At 46.1% G+C, this 11,291-nt stretch overlaps 2 protein-coding genes and 2 pseudogenes across 2 annotated transcripts; 3 read left to right on the top strand and 1 right to left on the bottom strand.

Moving 5' to 3' along the window:
• The first annotated feature begins 849 nt into the window (after positions 1 to 849).
• LOC149112436 (uncharacterized) lies at positions 850 to 2,213 on the top strand. Its single transcript, XM_089290002.1, has 2 exons — positions 850 to 974; positions 1,587 to 2,213. Exon 2 carries the CDS (start codon positions 1,587 to 1,589, stop codon positions 1,950 to 1,952), a length of 366 nt encoding a protein of 121 aa, XP_089146128.1. The 5' UTR covers positions 850 to 974; the 3' UTR covers positions 1,953 to 2,213.
• Positions 2,214 to 5,032: 2,819 nt separating this feature from the next.
• On the top strand, positions 5,033 to 6,692 carry LOC149112435 (uncharacterized; annotated as a pseudogene).
• A 22-nt stretch (positions 6,693 to 6,714) lies between these two features.
• Positions 6,715 to 8,121, bottom strand: LOC149112434 (uncharacterized). Its single transcript, XM_089290281.1, has one exon. It carries the CDS (start codon positions 8,119 to 8,121, stop codon positions 6,715 to 6,717), a length of 1,407 nt encoding a protein of 468 aa, XP_089146407.1.
• A 63-nt stretch (positions 8,122 to 8,184) lies between these two features.
• LOC149112433 (uncharacterized) lies at positions 8,185 to 9,436 on the top strand (annotated as a pseudogene).
• Positions 9,437 to 11,291: the final 1,855 nt, after the last annotated feature.

The following is an 11,291-nucleotide window of genomic DNA, read 5'->3' as shown; positions in this document are numbered from 1 at the left end:
CTGTATTAGAGAAATGATATCATTTCAAAAGTAACAGCTAAGCCAGCACTTGCGGTTTCGGAGGGAAAGTCCCATCCTTTGGCAGTGATAAAGAATTTCATAAACCTGCAGAAATTATTGCATCATATCAAGAGATGTTTATGAAATTCTTATACCCATTAAAATTAAATATTACAGTTAGGGAAAAAAGTGTTTTCTTATTGGTCAGAAAGCCGGGATAAACTGAAATAGACATGACATCATGGAGTCTATTTTAACTCGGGAGAAGAGGCGCTAAATTCAAATCCAAAAACTTGAAACATTCTGTTCACAAGGTCGCTGGAACTACGCTTATTAAGAGAGGTGAGTTGGCTTCTTGATTCGATTTTCCGTCCGTATTTTCATTACACAGTTTATTTCCGAATTATCTAGCCTACAGTATCCGAAATCATGGCTAATCGTGTGCCACGAGCGATCTCAGTGTGACAAAAGCCAAACATATTTATAACGTTGTGTATAGATCTGTATAGATACCCGGCAGCCGGGAAGTGTTTTCACAAATTCAGATATCTGGCAGTCTTAAATTCTTATAGAATTTTGACGAAAAGCCTCATTTAATTCTCCTTAGACTAGTAGATCTTTGTTTAGAAATATCAAGCGATTTCATGTATTATTTTGGCTTTGTGGTTGAGGAATTTTTCGAGCTTGAGAACCCTATAAAATCTCGATATGTTGGAATATTCGTGCTCTGACTCACGACGTCAACCCTCATAGAGTAATATCCACAAAAATTGCAATATGCATAATGTTTGCGAAAACGATAGGTATTTCATCTCAGCCGAAAATATCTATATACGTGACTTCTGTGTACTCTGTGAACAGCATGAAGTGACTTGTTATGATTTGTAAACCGTATTCTCTCTCTTTACTTATAGCTGAGACACCAAAACTTCTTCCTGATTGCCCATGTAAAGGCTCCAGAAACTCAAGCGAAGGTGAGAACAAAGTTCTTCTCTGCCTTTAAGTATTCATGAAATAATCATAAAATATTGAAACTCCGTTCGCCGCATGCCGAAGCTCGACTGTCCAGTATATTATGAAACTTTGAGATGTCTTTATCCCGATACAAAAACTAAATAGTAAGAAAATTTTTACGAAAAAAAAATCCCGAAAAATTCACGAAAGAAAAATTTAGTTCTATAAGGGCTTTAGGAAACGATTTTGAGCAAAATATTTTGAGCTTTGGTCCTCAAACATGACGCATCCCCGGCTTGCTTGAACTTGCCCAAACGATTCCCAGACGGTCACGGCCTGTGCAGACGTCACGCAGTCTTTTCCTCCCCACGAACCTTGGAAGGAAAGACTGCGTGACAAGCAAGATCAGACGCGCGTATAGTAAAACGTTATCAACTTTCTTATCAGTGAACTGTAATTTTGGACCACACCCCTCCCCTCCGGTCCCTTGAATTCATTACCTTACTAGAACTCTTTTCGCTCTTAATACCGTTTAATGTGTGGAGTAACTAGTTGTGCATGTGTATGCGAAGGGTAAAAAGGAAACAAGAAAAAGATAAGTCTAATCAAACAGCATTTTCTTTTGTCAACAGATGGCTAACGACATTTGCGATAAACTGATTCAGAAACAGTGGTTACGTTACACGGACTCCTCTTTGATACCTTATGTTGGGGGTATTTATGTTATTGGAATAAAGAGGTCGTCTAACAGAGCCATCACATACCTGTACTTGGGGCAGTCCGTAGATGTCCATGACAGGATTAAGCATCACAAGTACAGTGACCAAAAGATAGATGGCTTTATCCGACGAAACATCAGAAGGAATGGCGGCAAAGATTTAAGGGTCAAATTGATCAAAGAAGAAAGGCACAAGTTCAAGGAAGGGGTTTATATTAAGTGCATGGAGAAAAAGCTTGGTTACAAGCTTAAATACAACATGAAAGGTGGCAACAATTAAGTATACCGTGAAAATATATCTTAAAAGTACTTCTTATATAATTATGATAAAAGTCACGCATCTATGTTTTGTTGCCGGCTATAATTGTAAGCCCAGTTCCCAGAACATTTGCAAGTGAAAAAAGAAACTGCTCTCTAATTTATTTTGATTTGGCTACGTCAGTGAAGACAATGTTACACATCATATAAAAGAGGTTACATATAAGTAGAGATTACATAGTTAAGAATAAACCGTCTTTAAAGCTAAAGCTGTCGTTTTTGTCAGGGGCACCCAACGGATCGTTTCGGTAAATTATCTGTTCGGAAGGCCTTTAATCCCCTCTGATTTTCTTGAGAGAATTGGCACCTCGAACTTTCGTGATATGAGAAATTTAATGTCTGTTGTTTTCGGACTGTTGAAAATGTCGTTTTGAGTACCGAAAAAAGGTCAGCTATCATTCTCGGAAAGGCGATAAGACCTAAGGTTTTCGGGAAATGGACAAAAAAGCCCTAATAAATTCGAGAATACTCAAGTTCCCCTAGAATATCCGAACAGATAAAATTTTTTTAGTGCAACCTAAAATTAACCTACAGAGCTTTAAAAGTACTCCAGATAGCCTAAAACAGCATCTAACATCATTAGAGAGAAAACGGTCGTTGGGTGCCCCTGTTTTGTGGGGGATGTTATGCGTCAGTCAATTCCAGCACTGCCCATCCTCCCCTTAAAAATTAAGGAAAAAAAGGAAATTGGCTGGGATAAGGTACACAAGCACATTTCAAAACTGGGTTGGGAAAAGGCTAACAGGAATATTTTAAAACTGCCTTTCTGCGAATTCAAGCAGCAGATTGTGAAGATGGTTATTTGCATTGAATATGAGGACTGCTGCTTTGAGGGTTGTTGTTTCCCCTGTTTAGAAAGGGAGGAAAAAATTCATAAAGCATCGCTAAGCCGGCCGATGGAGTTAATAGAAGCCAGCCCAGAGCACAAGAATTTTTTAAAAGTATGCTCCGTGGATGGTTACGATTGGCACGAGTGGTTCCTTTTTGGCAGGGAGCGTTAGCGAAAAAGGCGGCGACGTTATAACCACCGGTCGAATTACATTTAAAAATCCACGGTTTCATTTGCATATGACAAAACATGCTTGTCAGTGTTCACTTGATTGCGTTTCTTGTGAATGAATATTTCACGCTTGAGTGGCAGAAACAAGTGCGTGATATTACACGCGAAGTTGTTGATTGTTTTCATGACTCGCTTCCGGTTGTTTGAGGCTTTCAGACAACAGCTTCCCGTTGCGAATTTCTGATGGCTTCAGTTAAAGCTGGTTGCATTCCTCTTGGCTTCAGTTGAAGCCATCAGGAATTTTCAAAGCCATCAGGAATTTTCAAAGCCAAGAGGAATTTTACAGGCAGATTTCTATTTTTTGTCCATAGTTTGTTAGAATACGGCATTTCTTCTCGGCCTAGTCAAAAAAAATAGCACTTTTCGCCTTTTTTCGAGAAAAAATTGGGCACGAAACGCGGTAGAACAAAGAGATTTCATTAGAGCAATAAAAAGAAACAGCTGATCGGGGGGTTTTCCCTATTTCGCACTTGACTGGGTCTAGTGAGTAACCTTCTAGAAAGTTCAAGGCTATTTTTGTGACATGAGAAACATCACAATCATCTGTTTTTGATAAGACAAAGAGAAAGTTTCGTGTTTTTTCGCTCAAAATTTAGTTCAAACCTGGTGTTTAATCCGCAAGTTTTTTTCTATATTCTTCCCGAACCTGGTCCCGAACCTGGTTTCTTATTTTTTCGATATCTGGCTGGATTGGACCTGTCTGTATTCGCGAAAAGTTCGAGCGTAAAGTCTCTTTAAGCTGGCGATATTTGTGCATTTCACGTGTGATCAGTTGAAACTCCGCGTCAGAAACCTGATTATCATTAAGAGCCTGAAGACGGCGAGGTTAATCGAGTCATGTTTTGCAATAGCCAGAGAATGGATTCTCGAGTGCTTATTGACTTTGCGTTCAAGCTTCTTGTTGACAACGGACAGGCCAGTGGAAACTGCGCCAGATAAAGCGGCAATCCCGGCAACAGGCGCGCCGACAACAATTCCAACACCAGTGAGTGATGTTGCGACAGCCCCAGAAGACAGAACTGCGGTGAAGGCGCCAAGGCCAACCAGGGAATAATGAAGCGCTTTCCGGGCTTTTTTGTATTTTTTCAACAGAAGCCTGTAATGCTCGACCTCAGCAGAAATTTCTTTTTCAATTCTGCTGATCTCGGTTAGCCGGAAATTCTCGGCATTTGTCATTTCGGGAAGGTTTGGATAGATTGTTCTTTCATTCTCGGCAGGCGGCGCGCTTGGTGGCAACAGATTTGCAGAAGACATTGTGTATATATAGAAATTTAATTTAACTCTAATTCAAAAAGAAGAGGGAAGCCCTTGAAATCAAAGAGTTCGCCATTTTCATCTTTCAGGCTAATGGTGATGCTATTTATGGACTGGTCTGTAGAGCAGTCTCGCAAAACCTGTTGCGGAGAACCCTGGTAGCTCACCTTTTCATAAGGATTCCCTTTCACATCAAACAAGGCTAATACATCTGACCTTTTGCCATTGAACAGATTCCGTTCTGTGTCGATCAAATCACAATGAATAAAATATGTCGTTGAAGCTGTAAGCCTTTTTACGAAGGTTATAAGACTCAACTTTCGCCCAATACCAAGCAAACCGGCTAAATCGCGATCAAGTTCAATCGGTTTTGCCCCAAAATTTCTGATTACAAGCTGGCCAAGAGGTTGGTTTATTTCTGTTTCTAACTGTTTATAGCCATATTTGTCGAACAGACCGTCTATTTGTTTTGACATTCTTTCTAAATTATAATGCCCTGGGGGTGTTTTACTAACTGACAAAGCTTTATCTTTGTTTTTATCTCCCAAGGAGGCCGAACCTTCTTTTTTCAAAGTGTCCCAGCTGTTGTACAAACTGCAAGAAATGAGTTTCATGAAACGCACTTTCGGAATCGGGTCTTCGAAATAGATAGTCTGCCCGTTCTGTTGCGTGACAACAGTGAGAACAACCATTTTTATATTCAACAGATAAAATTGTGTTCAAATAATATGGCGAATGTGTGGAAAGATCCAAACATTGTGATAAAAGACGCAATAGCCAAGACAAACGCATGGATAGAATTTGCAGCACATTTCCCCAAGGCCGATAGATCCCGTTTCATTGCTCAGGGGAATACCGACGGAAAAAACGTTACGGAAGAAATCTTTTTCAAAGAGGGCCCAGGCTCGCTTCAAAGCGTCTTCGGCTCAGACAAAAAATATTGGAGCGAGGAAATGAAAAAGGCGCTGGGTTTGGAAGACAAGCGCTCGGGGGAAATTGGAGGGTTTCCTTACCAGCTGGCGCCGCTTGGTTCAAAAGTTTCCTTGCCTATCCCTGCTGTACCTTGCTGTACGGCAAAGCGCAAAGTTTAAAAAAATATTCGACGCCCCAATCCAAATATACGTCACGCCTGAACAATATTTCACGACAAAATTCCGAGAAATATTTGAAAAAACCAAACTCAGGCACACGTCGGCAGTCGAATCAAAACGCTGGCTGGGAGGGCCTGACATGAAATATTGGCCGCAGCAGCTCAACTTCGCGGTTTTCTGCGCGACACAGGGGTGCGGAGTTTCTCGCGAAATCTTTGACAGCGGGATGGATCTCCCCCCGCAGATAAGAGCTTTCTACAAATTCCACGTGTACTTCACGGTCAGGCGCATTTTGTACCAGCTTGGAGGAATTCAGAGTATGAGCGCTTTGCCCGGAGACCCGCCTTTCAACCAATACAACAATAGTTACGACGTCGCTTCGTACAAAAGGATATGCAGCGAGTTCGGCATTGCCCCCTCGAGCGATTTCCGCTTCACGCACGGGGAAAACCACGGCCTGGGAAGCATTTACGTGTACGCGACAGGTGCGGGCCCGTCAAAAACTGACTATAAATACCCGGGATGGAACAAATTCAGTGATGAAGGCGGGAAAGCGATAAAAGGGGACTTGATTTATTTCATCGAGCCAGGGGCCGCTTCTGATGCTCAAGCGGACTGGTTTGCGCCAAACACCGAGAATGGTTTGACGCAGGTGGGCTTGTCGAGAATAAATCAGTCAATCGAGGCTTTCGTTTACTGCGTCCTTGGCGCGCAAGTCAACGTCCGCAGCAGCATTCTCGGTTCGGGCGGTCGGGCGAGAGAAGCGCAGAGCGAGGTCCTGGTGCTGATGGAAGACGCGATCAGACAGCCGGACTTGGCCGCGAGCGTGCAAAGGTACCAGCTCGCGGTGGACCAAGCGAAGGTCAGGCTCAATCTCGCTGTTGCCCCCATGGCCTGACTCATGCCCGCGCAGATGATAATCAACACCACAAGCACGATCGGCTACAACAACAAGCTGAAACAGGCAGTCTCCGGGATGAAACTTGGGGTGAACAACGAGGTAAACCCGGAGACAAAAAAAGCTGGGCTCAAACTAATGGCAGGCGGCCCTTCAAAAATTAACCCTCCCAACAGCCATCCGTCCAACCCGATTTACAAAGCCGCAACAGCCGAATCGGGGCGTGTGGTTCCACCCCACTGGAAACCAGCTTCGTCCGAAACTCAACAAGCGCAGCCACCGGCGCAAAAAATTGAGCCCACGGCTCCAGATAAAACACCGCAACATGAAATAAACAAAACAGCTGTCATTGTAGGTGTAGTTGGATTATCGGCTTTGCTGTTCATTGCTTGGCGGTAAGTATGGGGCAGAGCCCCGCTGGTTAACGCTGCCTCTTAAAACATTCTTCGAACAAAAAGGCCACAGCGGCAAGAATGAGCAGCCAGGTGTGCTCGGCCAGAAACCCGACGACTTGGCCGGCAGCTTTGAAAAGAAAGCTCACAATCGAGCCAATCAGCCTGGGCAGCAGAGAGCCGAGTTTCGCGGCAATATCTTTGAGGCCATTTCCCAAAGCTTTGCCGGTGGCTTTCAAACCTCTGATGAGGACCCCGATGACAGCGCCGATTGTGGTACCGGCGGCGAGAAGAATGCCGGTCAATGTCACGCCATATTTTTTGAAGATCTCCTTGACCCTTTCCGAGAGAGGCCGCCCCCTTTCCCTTTCCGCAATCTGAGTTTGCAAACGCGCGATGTCCTCGTTTCTTTTCGCACCTCTGCCTTCTGCAGCTTCTTTTCCGGAGGACGAGGCATTCTCATCTCGGATGATCGCCTGGTCTTCCTCGTTTTGGCGCTGCAGCTCGCTTTCTTGCTCTTTCAGGTCGTCCAACGGTTTTGTTTGGTTGAGCCTTTCTTCCATGGCGTTTGTTTCACTTTCTTTTGCCGCGATGCTGGCCCTGAGTCTGTCGACCTTTTCTTGTTCTTTTTTTATGTTTTTTGTTTTTTTCGTAAGCGAATCCAATTCTTTTTTCTTGTTTTCAAGATCGGTTTGATAGTTCTTTTTCAGTTCTTTGAGCCTACGCAGCTCTGCTTCACTTTCAAGGTTCGAACCATGTTCGTCGTCAATGCCATCAATCTTAGCGTCGGTTTGCTCGATTTTACGTCTCAGAACTTCCAATTCTTTCTTTTCTTCTTCTCTTTGCGAAGAGAGTGTTTCCGCCTGTTGTAGTTGGATCTCTGCCTCTCTTAATCTTTTGCGTTGTTCTCTGATGGTGTCGCGGTCTTCATCTATGATGTCTTCAGCTCTTGGCCCCAGAGCTGCTTTTTTTGCGTCTGTGAAAGTTTTTTGTAACCCTTGGTCGCCAATCTTGAAAATTCTTGACTCACCCCCCCGGGGGCCAAATGAAACGATCTCAGATTCATTACCTTTTTTGCTGAAACCAATTGGGCCCAATTTTTTGAAGTCTACCTTCGGGAACCATTTTCTGATTTTTTCTTTTGCCCTTTCAAGAATGGCCGGTTTGTCACCGTCATGTATGAAACCACCGATCAAAGGGATTTCATCTTCCTGAAAAGAAGTGTCAGGAAGGCCGGACTGCTCGTGAGGAAAAGTACTCATTTCCGTTTGTTCGCCCCCGTGGTAGGGGTCGCCAGGTTGGTAGGGAGTGGACGCCTCGCCTGGCTGAAAAGAAAGGGTTGTGTCAACCTCTTGTTCGCCTTCATCAGAGTCGTGTTCAATCCGGTTATCAGTGACCGGGTCTTTGAAAGCAAATGGGCTATCGCCTTCCGCCATAGCGATATATTTTCAAGCCAATTATTTTTCAAATTAGAAATAATCGCTGGTGTTTTATACACAATGTCAGAGGTGCCGGAGAACCTTCGCGCAACGTATAGCAAAAAAACATTGCATGCCATGAAGACCGAGCGCGCGGTCAAGCGCATCACCTTTTCCCGCATTGAAGCCAACTCCGGCGATACTCTGCATGTTTACGTGCCCAAGCTGAACGTGAACGAGGTTGTGGTGCCGGGCTCGCTAGCGCTTGTCTTTAACATCGACCTTTCTGGAGGGCACGCAAACAACTTCCTTGTCCAGAACGTCACGCGAGCGCTCGTTGACAGGCTTAACGTAAAGTTTGGAGGCACTACCATGCAAGACACGGTTGGCTACGGCATCTACAAAATCTTTGAGGACCTTTTCCTTTCGAAAGAAGAACGAGACAACAGGATCCTCGAAGGGATTCAGAGTGAGAAACTATGCAAGATCCGCTCAGGCGCGGGAGACAAGGAAACCTCTGGCGTCGAAGCTGAAAAAAAAACTGAATGAGGTGTACGGAAGCAAGTAACGGATCAGGCTGGACCATCAGAGCCTAACCGATCACGGCGTTTTCTACCCGCAGGCCCTTTACAACGACCTCGTATTCGAAGTAACCCTTGCTGGAGCTGAACATGTGGTCAAAGGCTCCGATACAACCCAGCTGAAATACAAGCTGCCGAACATCCAGCTCGAGTACGAAATGATCCGCAGCAAGACTCTGGCGAACGAGGCACAAAGCGTTTACTCCAGCGGAAAAGAGTTCACCTATGACCACGAGATGCCTTCCAAAGTGGAGGCCTTCGAAAAAAACTCCGACACGAGGAAGAACATCAAAATCTACGCGCAAAAAAGGTCGCTAAAGGCCATCCTGCTACTTTTCATAGAGCCGTATGCTAATGGCGCCAGAGATTCAGAAAAATACGTCTTCCCGGATCTGACGAGAGTCAGCGTCACGATCAACGGCTCGCCCAACATGATTTACAACAACGGCGTCGAAGGCAAGGACATGTGGGAAGAGGCCCAAAGCTTCTTCGTGAAGGAAAAAAATAAAACCGAGCACATGGATGCGACAAAGTTTTACACTGGAGATAATTTCGGGCTTCTGATTGAGATGCGCACCATGGCGGACCAAGAAATGCACGGAAGCGGCAGGCGCATTGTGAACAGTACAGACGGCGTCCAGCTGGAAATCGAGAGGAAAGCATTCTCAGGCGACTTGAACTGCCACGTATTCGTCATCTCCGACTCCCAGCTCAACATTATGAACAGTCAGCTGGTAAATGTAGAGTATTAATAGGAACATGGACCCGAGCAAGATACCCTTCAATGCTCTCATCGTGGGGCCGACCAATTCAGGCAAATCGAGGTTCGTGGTGGACCAGCTCTACGGCCCGTTCCGCGGAAAGGTAGACTACATCGTGCTCATCTGCCCGACGTTCACGCACAACAAGACCTACCACCGGCTTGGCGAAAACGATCCGAGAATGGATGTGATAGTCTGTGAGCAGCACGACGTGGAAAGGTGGTTGAAGCTCGTGAGATGGCTTTTCGTGGGCACCAACACGCTCATAATCCTCGACGACTGCGCGGCCTCCAAAGACGTGAAAGGGCGCACAGGTGAGCTGGTGAATCTCGCCTTTTCTGCACGGCATATGGGCATCAGCGTGTGGGCGCTGACCCAGAAGTTTACCGGAATAACATCTTCCTCCCGGGAGAACGTGGCGGCGCTCGTCCTCTTTTACACCCCTTCGGCGAAGACAACGAAAGCCGTCTTTGACGATTACGCCGGCGAGCTCTCCCCGGTTGAGTACAGAGGATTGATTTCAAAGCTGAAAGAGCGAAAATTCTCTTATCTTGTGTTCGCGCTTCGCCACCCGTACGGGGTAAAGTTATTTGAATAAAAAAAATGCCAGCTGTATATAGCCTTGCACAAATGCTGCAGAAGACGCCGCGTTAGCAGAAGTTATGAACCTTCTTCAAACCGAGCCCGAGCCGTCGAGTGGTCCCGCAGGCGGCCTTGTTCCAACCGCTCCCGGACCCGGCATTCCCGCTCTTCGCGAGCAGCTGGCCGTGCTGGTGTCCACAGGCAAAGCTAGAGGCCATCGGAGTGCAGCTGACCCACGAGCAGGTGAAGCGCCTGAGCGACAAAGAGGTCGAGAAATTCACCAAACGCTACGAGACGTACGTGGGCTCGAAGACAACGGAAAGCCTGATCGACAGCTTCATTTTTCTTGCAACCAAAGTGGTCGGAATGACCGTCAAAATCAAAGACATCGAGGCTTACCAAAAAGAGCTCAGAAACGACTACATCTTGAACAAAGAGCTCTCCAATCTGGCCGGCAACCTTGCTTTGAAGTGAGGCCGGTTTCTTGCCGCGGCCAACGTGGTGTTCATCACCACGAAACATGTTGATTTCAGTCCACAGTTGCCGGAGCCGAGCCACCCTTCTCGCAATGAACATGGCTATCCGCTTGAGGGCGTTGATGAAGTACCCGACTCAGCAACTGCAGAATAAATGGTCACCATTCATCAACAAATGCTGAGGTCTTGCCGACAAATTGTTAACAATTAAACTTTTTCATTTGCTTAATAATACGGTTCGCTTCAGAATGTCAACCGAACAATCCGAGAGCGCGCCTGCCGTCACTGCGCCTCAGGTCGAGACCAAGGCAGCACCTGCCGTCACTGCGCCTCAGGTCGATACCAAGGCAGCACCTGCCGCCGATGTCACACAGCAAGCGACAACTCCGACTGCAACCACGCAGCGCGTAAAAAACCCCAATCGTGTGGCTGCTGGAAAAATGGCTGCCGAAAGAACACGGCTGGCCCGAGAAGAACAGAAGAAAGCGGCCGAGGCTTATCACGCGAAAAAAAATGAAGCAAAATCCGCGCCAGAGGCCCCTGAGCCAACTCCTGCTACAGAAGCGAAAGCCCAAAGAGCGGCGGCCTTTTTGGCCTCAGCGTCAACCAATGGATTGGTATTGGCGGCATTTGCGTTTCCCTGCTCGGGATCAATTACAAACGTGAAGAGCTCAAGGCAACGGCCAATGCCGCATTTGACAAAATTAGAACGCCGAAGCCCGCGCCTGAGCCAAGCGCCCCACCCGCGAGTGTCGAGCCAGAACCTGCTCGCGCGACACGGACAAGAG

This window comes from Orbicella faveolata, unplaced genomic scaffold, assembly GCF_042242905.1.
Source record: "Orbicella faveolata isolate gen_17 unplaced genomic scaffold, um_ofav_v1 contig_2, whole genome shotgun sequence".
Lineage (NCBI taxonomy): Eukaryota > Metazoa > Cnidaria > Anthozoa > Scleractinia > Merulinidae > Orbicella > Orbicella faveolata.
This window is presented reverse-complemented; position numbering and strand designations above follow the sequence as displayed.